Genomic DNA, 16646 nt, shown 5'->3' on the forward strand with positions numbered 1-16646 from the left:
CAGACCACGGGGGAAGGGACTGACAGTGACACCCTTAGAGCTGCCACTGGAGATGCGGGAGAGCAGCTCACCTGGCACAGACAGCTGCCGAGGGGGGTCTCACACCGGAACTGCCAGTAGCCCCAGGCTTGATCACAGCTAACCTCCAGTCCGTGCCCCCGCTCACATCGCCTCAAGCAGCGCACAGAAACCCACACCTCCCATGCCTCTGAAGCTATCGTTGTTCTTAGAGATCTCCCAATTTTTTTTTAATACATACAGGGTTTTTTTTCCTGGGCAGAGAAACCTCTAACTGCATGCCAGCACACACTGCCGGATCATGTCCAGCTTTTCGTCTACCAAGATTTAACATAGAATCATAGAATCATAGAATGGTTTGGGTTGGAAGGGACCTTAAAGATCATCTAGTTCCAACCCCCCTGCCATGGGCAGGGACACCTTCCACTAGACCAGGTTGCTCAAAGCCTCATCCAGCCTGGCCTTGAACACTTCCAGGGATGGGGCATCCACAGCTTCTCTGGGCAACCTGTTCTGGTGTCTCATCACTCTCTCCAGGAAGAACTTCTTCCTGATATCCAATCTAAACCTCCCCACTTTCAATTTAAACCCATTACCCCTTGTCCTGTCACTACAGGCCCTTGTAAAAAGTCCCCCCCAGCTTCCTTGTAGGCCCCTTCAGGTACTGGAAGGCTGCAATAAGGTCTCCCCAGAGAGATCTTCCCTAAGGAAGACTTAGGACTTAGTCCCAAGACTTCCCTAAGGAAAGGTTATGCATACTCCAGCAAAGGAAGAGTGAAGAACTGCTTCTCAGGTTAAAGGCTTGCTGATCTCCTCACCCAGCTTCCACCTCTTACTCTCCTAGGCTCTGTAAGGTTAGGCTACATCACAACTTCAGTTCGGATCAGAAGCGTGCTTTTGAAGCAAACACCTCTGGAGCAAACCCACTCACTGTGCTTTGGTTTGCATCGTGGAAGGGGCTTGGAGATCATGATATTAGATGAAACTAAACTGTAAGATAGGCTCTGGGACCATGCCTAACATGCTGTCATCACTAAAAGATGTTGTGTAGGTGGGACCACACAAGTTAGCCCCTACTAAAACACGCCAGATGAACACAGCATGGATGTCAAGCCATCAATAACTCTTCTGCTCTACAGATCAGTTTCTAATAGGCCACGCTACTGGTAACACAGACGCAAACATATAGTGTGTGTTTTGTGTACCTGTGAAGCCACAAGAACAGCTAGATCTCCTATGCCTGCCTTCCTGCAATTTTTCCCATTGAACCACAACTGCTCATGGAAGGAGAGTTGAAAACAAGGGGATGCTCTGCATATGAAAGACTGGCTAAGCAAATGGTACCATAGCTCAGCTTTCAGCCAAGCCAGAAGTTCTGCTTCTTTGTTCCAACTGCCATTACTTCCGACTGGGCTGACAGACTTTTTAGAGTCTGTTTTAGCTCATTCACAAGTATATCACGTTCATATTACATATTTATTGTCTGTTTACTTCTAACTGTTGGACAGGCTAGATATGAAGCCATTGTGTCTTGATGTCACCCAGACAGGACCCATCAATTAAGCTCTTCAAGCCAGAAGAATCCTTTGTCTTTATGCTAAAGTGTCCTTTCCTTTACCACAGCACAATAAGGCTTATTAGTGACAGTATTTGTTTCTACTCGTTAAGTTGATTGATTGCTACCAGATGGGTTTCAGAGATGTTTGGATTGAAGAAGCAGGTTTCCTTTCCCTTGGACATATTGTATTAACATACTGCCCTAAAATTCACACACATCCTTCAAATTCTGTCAGAGCTACTTCACTAGCAAACTGCACATCCCTCTTTGCCTCCTGGAGGTGACCAAAACTCCTGCTGCCTTCATCAGTGCCAATTTCTACCACCTTTTTATTTTTCTTTTGTCCTTCTATAGCCCAGCTGTCTACTCAGCTCACCAACACAGGTTAAATACAGTCAGCCTCACTGTATCCTTCAGAATGAAGGAATAAGAACCTGGCTCTCTCCCACTCTGCAACTCCAGTAATCATTTGCAGCTGCAAAAAGGGAACACAGATTTTGCAGATTCAGAACAATTCTCCTCAGCCACTCTACACTCGCTACTCCAAACTGCCATACAGTGTGTAAGTTATGAGGAATCCAGCTCAACTATTTATGGAAAAGAACTACTACTTTGTTTTTTCTGAACACTGATCACAAATTCCTACATATAGCTGGATAAGTCTACCTCATATTTATCTATTAAATTATTATTTTAGCAATATCACAACAGCACTCTCACTACAGCCTACTAATCAGAAATTGCATATGGCCCAGAGAATACGTATTCCATAGAATCATAGAATCATAGAATGGTTTGGGTTGGAAGGGACCTTAAAGACCATCCAGTTCCAATCCCCCTGCCAGAGGCAGGGACACCTTCCACTAGACCAGGTTGCTCAAAGCCTCGTCCAGCCTGGTCTTGAAGACATCCAGGGATTGGACATCCACAGCTTCTCTGGGCAACCTGTTCCAGTGCCTCACCACCCTCTCCGGGAAGAAGTTCTTCCTGATATCTAATCTAAACCTCCCTGCTTAACTCCTTCTAACAAGTATTTATGCTACCTGACCAACAGACAGATGTAAGATTCGAATCCCATGCTTGGGGAACCCTGGTATGACAGGACACTTGCATTTTTGTCACCAGACAAATGCTCTTTTAGTCACAAGACAGGGAAAAGTAGGAGGATGTGGAGTACACCCCAGCCCCCAGCAAGCACACACCCAGAGAGCTAAGGAATACCTGTCCCTAGTAAGCCATCAGGAAGTGAGGGCATTTCTTTTAAGAAATCCGCCTTCTGTATCCTTTCTCTCACGATTTCAGAAATGAAGATATCTAAAATCTGTTAACAATTCTAAATGTATTATGCAAAAACATTTCAAAACCACTGAGACATCCCTCCACAGAAGTGCAGAAGCATAGCTTAGCAGGATGTGGAAACCATGGGGTGGAAACAGATAGTCAGCCAGCAACTGGATCTATTAAGCTAAAAAATAATCTAAGCCTTAATATCCATTAGTTGTTCCCCTCACCTTTTAAGGCATTTTTACATTTTATTTATTTACAAAGTATGTCATGGCAGAGACAGAAGAATAAAACTGTAGACTCTCAGCCCTGAAGAACAGCTCTGGGAACAATAAAAGGAAGGAAAGTTCAGCTGATTCCATTGAACCAAAAAGAAAATGCCAAAAAAAAAGTCAGCTACTTGCACTCAACGCATTACAGAAGTGGCTCCAAGTGCTGAACATCCCCTTTCGTCCCTCCATTTTTCAGCCACAGCATCTAATTGCTGTCTTCTTGCAGGGCATGTCCCAGTACAGTGCTTTCTGAACATGGGGTGAGGGATAGGGGAAAAAAAGGAGGAGAGAGGGGGAAGGAAGATCTCCTGTTGAACTGCATTCAGATTTAGTACTGGTCATTACAAGTTGCAGACCTGCACTTATCCAGGGGTCAGTACAAGAGCCTGATAAAGCACAAGCTCTAAAGCTTTGAACTAGATTGTACTGTCTTTGTGGCCTACAATTACCACCCTATTTGAAAGGGTGCTGGAACATGAGCATGGAAGTGTCATGACAGGTTTCTGTCCAGGTGCTGCTCTTGGCTCATACAAAGCCAACAGAAGAACCACCTACCAGTACCTACACCCAGAAATTGGGGCCTACGTTCTTTACCTCCCACCCCGTTCCCCACCCCACCCCCAGAGGCATATAGAGTTTTAAAGGGACACAAGAAAGTGGCAGAGACTCTCTCTGCCCCAAAACGTTAGACCTAACCATCCACACATCTTAGACGGCCCTGCAGGTACCCAGAGCCCCGGTGTCACTGCGAGCCTTGAAAACCATTTGGAATCCCTGCCAGCTCCCAGAAGAGTCTTTCCCCGTGCGCCACTACCACAACAAAACTTGCCCTAGGAACGACAACACGGATCACTTAAAACGTGAGCAGGCTTTCAGGGCCCTGCTCCGACCCCCGCTGCCACTGAGCTGTTCAAATGTGCTTCTGTGACAGGTGGCACCATATGGAAAGCTCATTACGCGACTCCAGTATTCCAACCAGAAGCCTCCGGAGCCTGTTTTGGAAGAGGTATTTGCTCATGTTTCGGGGATGGTGTCACCCATCACGACCCTCCGCTGCTGTTTGATGTCTCCCAAGATCCTTCCGAGGCAAATCCTCTGTCAGCTGACACGGAGCCCTTGTTCCACACTGTAACGAGGAGAATAGCAGAAGCTGTAGAGGAACATTTTAAGACACTGACTCCAGTCCCACAGCAGCTGTCTCCTTACAATAATCTATGGAAGCCGTGGCTGCAGCCGTGCTGTGGCACATTCCCATTCTGTTGGTGTGATGAAGAAAACAGAGCAGATGGCATACTTTAGTACGAAAATCAACGTACAGTTAGCTTAAAAAAAAGGTAATGGTTTTCACATTCACGTGACTACAGTCATACAGAGATAGGGGTCAAATTACAATGGAATAACTGAAAGGAACATTACTGATGCTTTTTATTCAACTTTTTCTCTTACCCACAGAAATTCAATAATCCTGAAGTTTAAAAAAAAAACAACCCACACATAAAAGATGCTCCAAACACATTCCACCTATGGGTCATCTGTATAATCTATCCCTCAGGTACATCATTCTGGATGAAATACCCAAATAAATGGTTTCCTTCCTTACTGATTTTCAATTCTAGTAAATTATGAATGGTAAGAGAGCAAACTTCATTTGCAGCTGTTTGTACAGGTAATATGCTTGTTAAGGCAACAGGACTGGGTAAATTCTTATCTTTTTAATTAAAAAAAAACCCCAAACTGTCCTGTATTTAAAAGCACAATTGCACATGTAATTTGGAAACATACCAAAACCCACTGACCTCTAAGAAATAAATACCTATTAATTTACAGCATTTTTTTGCCTCACCTGTACATACATTTATCTGTCATGTAAGAATTCCCTGGAAAAAATGAACTGACAACTGTGTTTTAAAGAATCAGGTAGCTAAAGTTACCATCTGGAGCTGAGCAGCAAAGTATCTCTAGCTGTTCCGAAATGCTAAACCACAATTCCAATTGACACACATTTTCCACGCTGTTGTCATCTCACTTGCTGGAGCATTGAAAAATCATCACCCAGCTGCCTTGACCAGACAGGTTCCCAAATTTCACAATCTGTGAGACCACTTCATAAGCTGCGTGTCCCACTTGAGTGATAATGCTCCTGATTTCATGAGTGCTATTACGCCCCACAAAAAACGTGCTTTGTTTTGTGAGGCAGCGCTCTGTTTTCAGAAGGAGGCATTAAAAAATACACTGCACACACTAATCACTTCAGCGTACAGGTCATCTTCTCCAAGCCAAACAAGTGTCAGCACTCTCTACAGTCATTAGGGAAAGGGAGGGAATTAAAAATACTAATCCTCTCTTGCTGCCCTCAGGTTAAATAAATTCATCTCTCAGTATATAATCCTAGCCATGCTCTTGCAGGGGTTTTGTGTCAAATCCTATTTTTAAGCAGAGGTTCCTGCATTTTCTGCTTAAAAAAAAAAAAAACCAAACCAAACTTTGTGCCAGAGACTCAGATTCAAACTTCTAAGCCTCCTTGAACACTGTATATTCACTCCTGCCACAGAGCTGAAGGTGACCAAGATCTTAAAAGCAACAGGGGACGGTTAAGAGCACCACGGCAGGCGACGCGTTCCCTTGCAGCTAGGCACCCTGCGGAACCACAGCAGGGCGGCTCTCTTCAGGATGAAGGCTGCCCACGTGTCCTGTTCTGCCTTTCACACACGGGAGGTGGTAAGGCGGCCCAGGGCAGCTGATAATCCCAGAGCAGCGCGCTGCTCCCCCAGCTCCTGAACTGCAACAGCAGGGACTGGCCCTTTCAGCCTCAGGACAGAAGAGCGTGTCTGGGCCACGCACCTTCGCGGTGTTTTCGAGCAAGCTCCCGACTTACTCCCTCGACACGGTACGTCACTGGTGTGCTAAGGTGCTGTCATCCTGCTCCGAGCAGCAGAGGTTGTGACCGTGATGCAGTACCAAACGCAAGTCTCCAGAAAGCTCACCCGGCATTTCTTCAGGTTATTTCCTGTTTTACTTTTCCTCTAAAAAGGTCACCAAACAAGTTACGTGGAAATTATTCCATGTAAATCTAAGGGATAATCCGACAATGAACCGATAGGACAGATCAGTGTCAAACTTGACAGAAGTATCTAAAAATACATTCGCTCTTACTGCTTGATAGCACTTAAATCCACATCAGCATTGCTAAGAACTTGTCAGGAGATTTGACATTTTTCTGTGGCTGACAGGGATTGAAACCAGAGCAGCTGCATTTCGCTGGATTCCTGCGGGAAGAAAGAGCGCGTGAGACCGTGCATTTTAAAGCCGGTTTGGCCAATTCAGAGATGGAGGAGCAATCTCACTGCTCAGTGGGCAGCAAAGCCAAGAGCTGTTCTCTGCAGTCAAGCCAGTCAGTTCAGTAACACCTACATTCCCAGGTAAGCATGAGGATAAGCTTTTTCCCATTTCACCTCACTGCCCTCCCCACCCCCCAACCCATTTATATGGAAGAACGTGCCCAGCCACAGCTGATGACACCATAAGAGTGTTTACCATGGGATGGGGAGGTGTTTGAGCACTCCTGTAGCACATAAGCACAGGTCCAAGCTCCTGCTGACAGACTGGGAAGCCCAGTGCGTCAGCAAAACCCCTGAACCCCATCTCCGAGCACAGCGTGAATGCTGTTGACCCAAGTTTAAACCCAGGGTAAGAGCTACCAACATGAGCAGAGCGCACTGGGATTGTCTTATACCACATCCATCAGGCAAGCCTGCCCTTCAGCTCATGGGGAAAAAAAAAACCACCCCATATGAAAGTAAATATTAAACATTTGTGCAACACCTCACTCCTCTGAAAGTTACATTTGCTAAGCTGCCATACAGAGTCAGATGCTAAGGACTCACATGAATGTATGTGCTGCCTTCCTGTCATCCCAACACAGGTCATTTCACCTTGGCTGGCATCTGTGGAAAGCCAGGGGGGCTTTCAGGCAGGAGGGGGAGGAAACGGGCCTGGCAGCATAGAGGAACTGGCTTTGTCAAGTAACTGTTAGAGACCTCAACCAGGCACAGGGGAAACCGGCTTCCACAGAGAGGGAGGAAGAGGGCAGACAGTGTGCACAGGGGTAATTTGTAGATGACAAGGAGACCAAAGTAATAGGAAATCACTGAACAGGATGTACAAAGCCACTTCCAAAAAAAAAAAAAACCCACCAAAACACACACACCAAAACCACACCATCCACACATAAAACACCTACCTGTACCAAACTAAAACCTAAGAAAATCCTCACAACACTGGGGAGGGAGAAATAACACCCTGAGCAGATGATTATCAGCCCTAAATTCTTTTCACAGTCTGCACCTAAATCATCTAAGAAGATGCGAATTTTGAGGAGACAGCCATAAGCAGGGAAAAGAGGTAAGTTTTTTCACCTGTTTTCTGCAGATCCCAGCCACGGGGTGGTTGCCGATCTCGTCTGTATACACTCTAGCCAGAGCGTGCAAGCTCTGCACAAGCTATTGTTTTGATCTCCGGGGAAATGTATATTCCCCTTAACGCAGGCGAACCCAACATCACACCTAAGAGCTGTTCCTGGGGGACGCTTCCACATGAAACACGTAGATATTCAGGGACACGTTAGAAAAACTGTTTGCATCTGAGTAACACTGAAAGAAAGAAACTCTTATGTCAGTTACCTAGGTTTGCTTGAAAAATCATCTACAATGGACTTTTGCAAAATATATGAATATAAGAATAAAAGCTAAACTATAAGCTTTCTCCCTTCTTGTCTCATGGTCCGAGGAGACCTCATTGCAGCTTTCCAGTACCTGAAGGGGGCCTACAAGGGTACTGGGAGAGGACTTTTTACAAGAGCCTGTAGTGATAGGACAAGGGGGAACAGGTTTAAATTGAAAGCGGGGAGGTTTAGATTAGATATCAGGAAGAAGTTCTTCACAGAGAGGGTGGTGAGGCACTGGAACAGGTTTCCCAGAGAAGTTGTGGATGCCCCATCCCTGGATGTCTTCAAGGCCAGGCTGGATGTGGCTTTGAGCAACCTGGTCTAGTGGAAGGTGTCCCTGCCCATGGCAGGGGGGTTGGAACTAGATGATCTTTAAGGTCCCTTCCAACCCAAACCATTCGATGATTCTATGGTCTCTCCCTTCGCAGACAGGAGACAGCGTCACATAAAATGGCCTGTTGGTAAAACCTGAGACAACCGGCAAATCTCCAAGGCAGTGTTAGCCATAGGCAAATGTGCCTACACACGGTTAAATTCAGACACCACAGAGAGGGAAGCCCTACTCCGTAACAATTTAAGCTTGTTTTTACTGAAAGAGCTGTGGTTGAACTGTATAAATGCTTGATGTTCATGTTGTATGAAACTGACTTCCATCTCAACAGTTTGATCATTATTACATGACATTTAGAATGGCTGAATTTGACTGACTCAACAAATAACTGTAGAGTCTCGCAGTAGTGAGACAATACACTTCCAAGAGACCTCACTTCACCATGTTTAAATATCAGGCACACGGCTTTGCGCTCCACTGGGACCCATGGGAACGCCAGTGCATGGATTACAAGATCCCATCATTTAAGGATGCAAAGTAATTGTGCAACAGATAAACTGAGAAAAGCAATTTGAGCTCAAAGTTTATCTAGCTTAAAATTCCTGGGGACTCTGAGTATATCTGAGAAGCATTTACATAGATGACCAAAAAGAAGGAGTAAATATCAAAAAACTTTTGCTCACTGCCAGACTGTCGGTTACAATATACACACACACACATATACTGTGTGAACACAATACTGGACGATTTTCGTAGAATATTTTGCTTGTACGGTAACATCTAAACTACTCTGTAAAAATATCAAATTTATTAAAATCCTAGTTTCTCTTTGAATTTCCATCCTACTGCACTACTAAGATTTGTTTTGAAAGCAAGGGGCGGGGGAGGAAAAACCACACCACAAAAAACCCCATAAGCCCACGTTTCCAAGATAAACGGGGATATTACAGGTTCCAAACAAACCTGGCTTCTGCTCTGACATTTGTCTAAAAGCTGTAAGTAAAAGGCTTGGAAAAATGAAGAATTTCAGGAAGTCTAATTAAAAAAAAAAGTCTTTAAACAAACAAAAAAACCCCCAACACACCAACACCAAAACACACACATAAACCAGGTACCCACCCCTCACATGCAATCAGTTTTGTTCCAAGTATTTAATACTGTAAAAAGGCTTTGAAAAATCACAGTTCTCTAAAATAAAACAAATCACATATTTCCAATACCACTTTATCTAAAGGAAAACCACTTGTATTTACCATGGTTCAGAACCCTGTACAGTACCGTAAGAGGGAACAACCACTATTCCCAAGCAGTTAACGTAATGTATCCTGAAGTGGTGTGATGGCGAAAAGTATTAAAGTAATCCCAAATTGGAGCCTGGCTGTCTTGGAATTTCCCAAGGAAACTGGTATTTCAAGAACAACAGTCTCATTTTCCTGTAGGCTAGGAAAGTGTATTAACCCACATGTCTAAAATTTTCAAGAATTTTCCTTGTGGCACACCCACACCATCTCCTGTTTATACATGAACAGCACCCAATAAAACTGTTGTATGGCAAATAACATTACCCTCCAAGTCTAACTGTTTCTTAGCTTTCTTTACCCTAAAAAAAAAAAAAAACCTAGGGCTATACCATGCTTTAACGTGAAAGAAATTCTAGGTGAAGCTTGCTAAGTTTTATTTCCAAGTCACGTTTCAACTTTGCAAACCTCAACCCTGTGGTTCACGGCAACACGCTGCCCCTGACACCCCCCCACCAAGGCCTGCTTGTGGCCCCAAGTTATCAGACTGCTGTCTGTAGGAGCAAAGAATGCTGTCCAAAGTACAGCTCTGGCAAATTCTGGATCCACTCACAAGATTCCCCCTTCTCACACCCTGGTGACAACAGTGCTGTCCTGGAGTCCACCAGGACAACGCAGTACTTCTAACTTGTTCAGCATTTTTTGCCTGAAGGCAGTGCACAATATCTCGGGCAGGGTTTTTAACCACAGTTACACTTTTCCATGGAATACAACAATTACCGTTGTGCTAACTCAAGGGATACATGATTATGTAAGAGATTATAACTCTGTATGTCTGTAGAAATAAGCACAACACACCTTTTAATTCTGCTCAGCTGGTAGCACTAATGTCTCAAAAGCAATTTAATAACATTAAAAAAAAACCCAAAGTAACCAGTAAGTCACAAATACTCCTTCCTGGTACAACATAAATAACCTGTAACTCCACCGTCATCTGATAAGCACATGACTTCATATATTTTTTCCACTTCTATTTTCTTTCCATAACATTAACATACTACACTTCTTTGCAAAACACTGTATAACCCACGCACAGTACCATTTTACATATCAGCACATTCAAAGGTATTCCACAACAGCTGTTTTTACTACATTCATATGCCTATTTTAAAACATTTCAGTTACCGATTTCACTTCAGTAATTTTTCTCCCATAATCTAATTAATGTCTCCAGGAAGATCTAGCAGTTAACTGTAAAACCTACAGCTGCATGAAGCACGTTCTCACTGTTGACTGTACTCTTCAAAATCGTTAGTGGTAATGCTTGTAAAACTGAGAACTTTCCCAGAAGTGCACAAAGTTCACTAAGAAACCTGGATAATCGACAGCTGAAATGCCCCATGAGCAAGAGTTACACTGCAGCCGCCGTCATCTCTGCACAGTGCTGTCCTGGGCCACACACGAGGAGAGGTAGAACGCATCTACCTGTGTTGCCATGAGAAGGTGCCTACCCAGGAGAGGTGGGGTCTCGAGGGTCCCTTTATGATCAGTGGAGAAACGGAGAAGAATCATCTCCTGGGTATCTCTCTCTCTCTCTGACTTCAGAAACCCTAAACAGCTAACTTGAACAAGAAGCTTGAATTCAGACCCAAAGAGATTCCCACTTTAAAAGTGCTTAGAATAAATAAGAAATAAGGAACTAGGTAAAATCAGAAATACCCCACAAAAGTAAAAGCAAATCCACTGTTATGAATATTAGAAAGTAATTCTAAAATACTCAAAGATGATTTTTCTTCCTTTAAGGGACCTTTTGACTCTTTTGTTCCTTTCCTAATTTGTGCAAGTTATTCCCGGACCCTCCCATCCTTTTTGAGGGAGGAAAAAGAAACAAAAATGCCTTCCCTCCTGCCCTGCCTTTTTTTCCACTAGCATTCATGGCAACCCCTCTGATGCACAGTATTACATCATCTCGTTTTAAACAGAATTCCCAAGTCCTTTCATCGGTTATATCTGTACCAAAATTGGTAACGTATTAAGACTGAAACGTGTTTCAAGTCCTGCATCAGCACTGCACAATTCTTATTCTACTATGGAGTGGCATCATGAAAACTATCAAATCTGTTATTATATTAACATGCCCTTCAAGCTGCTTTTTTTTCCCCGAGTGTTTCTTCTTCCTTGTTTGCTAAGACATTTGCTGACATTTGTCAGACTTCAATACACAGATTCAAAAAGCAGCCCCCCATAAGCATCCTTAATGTAATGGAGTCTCACCAGTACATTTTTCTGGAGCTACACTCATTGACGATTTATTAGTTCCCACACACAGCTATTGTTTAAAAGATCTTCAAAAGGCCTGTTTACTAAAACAAGTGCCAACTGTTTTTTCAGCTGCCCTCAAACTGCCTGCAATACAGGACAACCCTGCTAAAGGAGGATGCCTTTGCCAACTGCAGTTTGAAGTACTGTAAACAAACTGATATAAAGCACCAGAAGGTTTAACACCACAGTGTCAGCATTTCTTCCTCTGACTACGCAACTCTGAATATGCAAGTAAAGCTAATAGCATTAAAAAAAAAAAAAAAACACAAAACTCAGCAGTATCCTACAGCAACAGTTTAAAAGGTTAAGAATGTATCAGTCTATCTGAAGTTTCACACCACTCTTCATCATGCTGGTGGTGAAGCTGAGCAGCTTCCTATAAACAGGGAGAATATCCACCAGTGATCTCTGCCAAAGTCTGAATTTCCTCTAATACCAATTACACTTAAGAAGTTTTGTTGCAGACTCCTGTGAGGCCAGGATTTCATCTCCTCACTTTTTTCCCATACTGAAGTCTACGCTGTGGTTGCCCTTGAAAGGGTTAACTTGGTTTCAAGAACAAGGTTTTCATTTACGTCATTTTATAGCATCTTCTAAAAGTAATTTTGAAATCATCTCAGTTGGTGAAATACCAATTTGCAACACGTTTCACACTTGTGACTGTTTCTGTGGAATGCTACGCGGAGGAGCAGGGAAGAGTAGTCAGTATGAGAGTTCAGAGAGTACCATTCATTACACATCAGAAGGCACTACAGGAGAACAAGAAAGACGAGGCACACTTAACAGTTAAAAAAACAAGAGTCTGCATCTGTTAATCTTCCCCCCAAATATAGGAAGATTCATAGCTACCTCTAACTTTGGTGTCAAATAAACTATGAAGATAGCCAAGTATTCAAGAACTGCATTTATAGAAGAAACATAGATTATAGTGGCCATTACAGTACACTCCATCTTAATCTAAAAATGCATCCAGTTTCTTTTTGATATGTTCAAAAGAATCTTTCCCCAGATAGTCCATGCGCCCTTCCTCCCATTTTCTCCGTTCATCTTCTGGACTTGGCTCTTCTGGTCTGAGGTGAATAGACAGCTCTGAAACAGAATATGCGACCTCGTTCTGTGGGAAGAAGCAGAACAGTGGGAAAAGAGTCATTTGGTTGTTCTCATTTCAGTGCTGTGAAATTAAACCTTAGGTGTCAAACTTCTGCTTTGTATGGTCCCAGTTAAAACAATAAAAGAAACAGTATGCAAACATTCACTCTTGTTTTGATAAGGTGATCTCATTTTCCCATGTTTTTACTACCTGTCATAGCATCTTTGAATATACCAAACGTTTGTTTTACTTGTCTTAACTCAGACCTCAGCACAGTCAGCAACACCACAATGAGAGTGTTACCAATAAGGCCTGTCTAGAGCAGTGTCTCCTACAGTAAAGTGTAACCATGTGCCTGTGCAAATTTTATCTTCACCAGGCTTTCACGGGAGTAGAAGATCCTAGAACTGTTGGTAATTTGTTTTGTTTGATCTCCAGCGAGATCAGTATTAATTTAGCAGAATTATTATTAGCCACATGAAATAATTCAGACTGACACTATTCATTATACCAGTAACTAATTCATTGTGAATGATGGTCCAAAATAGGGAATCCTGGTTCAAGATCACGTTATCACAGGTGCACAAACACAAGACACATTATTATTGATAATTTCAACCACATAAAAAGAACTGTGACCGTGGTTGACCAATGCAGTAAAACCAGAGTATCCCAACAATTCTAAACAGTATAAAAGATGAACTATAACAAGGGCTGATCAAGGCAGCTACTGAAAACCTGCTTTCAGTACTACTCAGAGACAAACAACTCATGTCATAAACAAAATTGAAATCAAGCAAATGGCCTTCCAGCAAAGCCCCCACGAATTCTATACAAAAAGCTTTCAGAACAGAACTTAATGAGCGGGAACTGGTGGCTTAAACTGCCTAAAACCCCTGGAATATCGATTACATCTGCCAGTCTGGGGCAGATAAGGCACAGGACTCGCACAAGACCTGCACCTGCAGACCAGGTAAGGTATTTCAAACAGCCAACACAACACTATGTTTAGGCAACCGCATCCTTCTGGATGTATCCCCACCTGGGTCCTACTCTGCACGTGACTTCACACACGAATAAATACGCTGGAGAGCACATCTGCTCCCTGTATATGCATCAATACTTTCTATTTACATTTTCAGGCTTTCTATACACATAATGGCAGTAATGCATGAAGACTCATTTATTACTGGCAAGCCTCATCCACAGCTTTTGATGCCATTAACATCAAGACAGGAATTGTTATGCTTTTAGAAATGAAGAATTTCAGCTAGGGCCCCCAGACTGCACAGGAGCTCCAGCTTCACCAACAGCTTTGTTTCTTGCTCTTTAAGTACTTCACGGCAGTGCCTCACATCACACAAAAGGCCTCATTAGGAAAACGGCTGTGCTGTGCACCTTATGAGATACAACTCCTTGACGGTTTGTCACCCTCATCAGTGCCAAGTCCGGCACTGCTGTCACGCTGCCCACAGATAAAGGCAGTGCAAGACCACAAAGGAAAGCCCAGTAGCTTAGGCTTCATGCCTGATTCAGCGTCCATTCATGTTCAACTTGCTTGGAAACATCACTTCAGCAGGTAAAAAAACCCAACAAAACAAACCACAACAACAACAGAAAAAGACAAACAAACAGCTTTGCTCGTATTAGTACTGGAGAGCTCAAATTAACACCATGCATTCATTACTTGAGGGCTAGCACAGAAAAATATGTTTAAAAACAACATACAGCTGATTAAAGTGGGTCATACCCCAGTACTGGAAGCAGTTAAGGAATTACACAGCTGAAAGATTCAAGAATTTATCTACACATTGCATCACAATTAACTGAGATTCCGCAAAACTATGCTGGCAGCACAGACACGCATGCAGTTATCAACCAACATAGGATGCAGAAAGCTACTCGTACCAGCTGTGTGGTTTCCTGAAACGCAGGACGAATTACGGGTTGTTCGGAAGGTCTGTCAGGCTCAGAGAGACGGACGTTAGAACGGCCTTGTTCAACTTCACATACGGGTTGCTAAAATACAGCCACTGAGGTTTATTAGGAGAACATATTTTTCATGGTTTCTTTATCATAAGAATTCACACAATACAAATCAATTTCGGTCTTGGGGTAGGGGAACGCAGGAGGTGGGAGGAAAAGGAATGAAACACATTATCACCAAGAACAAAATTCATCTCAGCTTTAGCTCAAAACGGCATTGGATCTAAGCACCCACTACAACAAATCTAGGATAAGTACCTCCAGAGGGCAGCTCATCTCACCCTACAGTATATTCAATAGTGGCTGTCACTCTTCAGTGGCTACAGAAACAGCCTGGAAAGCTATTAAAAGTAGACGCCTACCACCCATGAGGCCAAACTTCAGTGAGAAAAATCTCATTTTAGGGTAATAGCTTCCTCTGTAACTCATGAGCTTTTTACATATATAGCATGAGAACCGAACAGTGAATTCCAGAGCAGAGGTAAAATAATTTGCCCAAAAACACACTGCCCCAAATATCTGCCTTTGCCAGATATCAAAACAGAAGTGAGTAGACAGACCCCATTCTGAATCTCTTCAACCAAAACCAAACCCCACAAGAAGCTAAGCAACAAAAAGTGGAACAATGGTGTTCCTAAGTAAGAAGGGAATCGGGCTATTACTTTCTAATTAATATAATCTTCTGATAAACCAAACCTCGTAATTAAAAAATAAAATAAATTTAAATGTGAATGATACTGTTTTCAGCCAACATTATGATTATTTTTTTTACCCCAAACATATTGAAAGTGCATCCCTGTTTGATCTGAGCATTCGCAGAGTCTATGCATGAGGCACACAAGGTGACACACCCTTTGCAAATAAATTATTCTGAAGTTACAGGGCTAGAAAATTTGCAGTTTTCCTTCAGCCCCTCCACACTCAGGGTGGACAAGAAAGGAAGGAAGACTACAGTTTTACTTTATGGAGTAGCTGTAATCTGGAGGGATGAAGCACTGAACATAATAAAAACTGTCTTCATCTTACTAGAGGATAGTCCACAAGTTACAATAGCAGACGACATCAGAACATTCATTTTATTTCACCCCAGTTGTACCTTGCAGTAAGTAGCATGGTATACCGTACAACACAGTGACTTACACCTCCAGAAGTGTTGCGCTATTACATCCAACTGAATTCGTGCATCAAATAAGGGGAGTCAGTGCAACAGAAACACCTGGATACGAGCCTGAGGACTGGAGGAAACCCAGTGTTACTCCAGTCTTCAAAAAAGGCAGGAAGGAGGACTCAGGTAACTATAGGCCGGTCAGCCTCGCCTCCATCCCTGGAAAGATGATGGAACAGCTTGTTCTTGGTGCCATCTCAAAGCATGTTGAGGAAAGGAAGCTTATCACAAGTAGTCATCATGGATTCAACAAGGGGAAGTCACGCTTGACTGATCTGATAGCTCTTCATGATGGCATCACTAGATGGATAGACGAGGGGAAGGCAGTGGATGTGGTCTGCCTTGACTTCAGCAAAGCTTTCGACACGGCCTCCCACAGCATCCTCATAGCCAAGCTTAGGAAGTGCAGACTGGACCATTGGACAGTGAGATGGATTACGAACTGGCTGGAGGAAAGAGCTCAGAGAGTTGTAGTCCATGGGGCAGTCTAGCTGGAGGCCTGTGACTAGTGGCGTCCCCCAGGGGTCAGTGCTGGGTCCAGCCCTATTCAATATATTCATCAATGACCTGGATGACGGGGTAGAATGCACTCCCGGAGAGTTTGCTGACGATACCAAACTGGGAGGAGTGGCTGCCACGCCAGAAGGCTGTGCTGCCAT

At 43.4% G+C, this 16646-nt stretch overlaps 1 protein-coding gene across 1 annotated transcript in view; it reads right to left on the reverse strand.

Annotated features, from left to right (window-relative positions):
* Positions 1-12698: 12698 nt before the first annotated feature.
* The window catches only part of LOC104514182 (glycogenin-1-like), a gene marked incomplete at its 5' end in the record, with an annotated part of 11744 nt that continues 7796 nt past the window's right edge, over positions 12699-16646 (reverse strand). Inside the window, 2 exons of the mRNA XM_010157769.1 lie at positions 12699-12860; positions 14745-14855. Of these exons, the coding sequence (XP_010156071.1) occupies positions 12699-12860; positions 14745-14855 (273 nt within the window). The remainder of the gene's footprint in view (positions 12861-14744; positions 14856-16646) is intronic.

The sequence above is a fragment of the Eurypyga helias genome, unplaced genomic scaffold (assembly GCF_000690775.1).
Source record: "Eurypyga helias isolate BGI_N326 unplaced genomic scaffold, ASM69077v1 scaffold38988, whole genome shotgun sequence".
NCBI lineage: Eukaryota > Metazoa > Chordata > Aves > Eurypygiformes > Eurypygidae > Eurypyga > Eurypyga helias.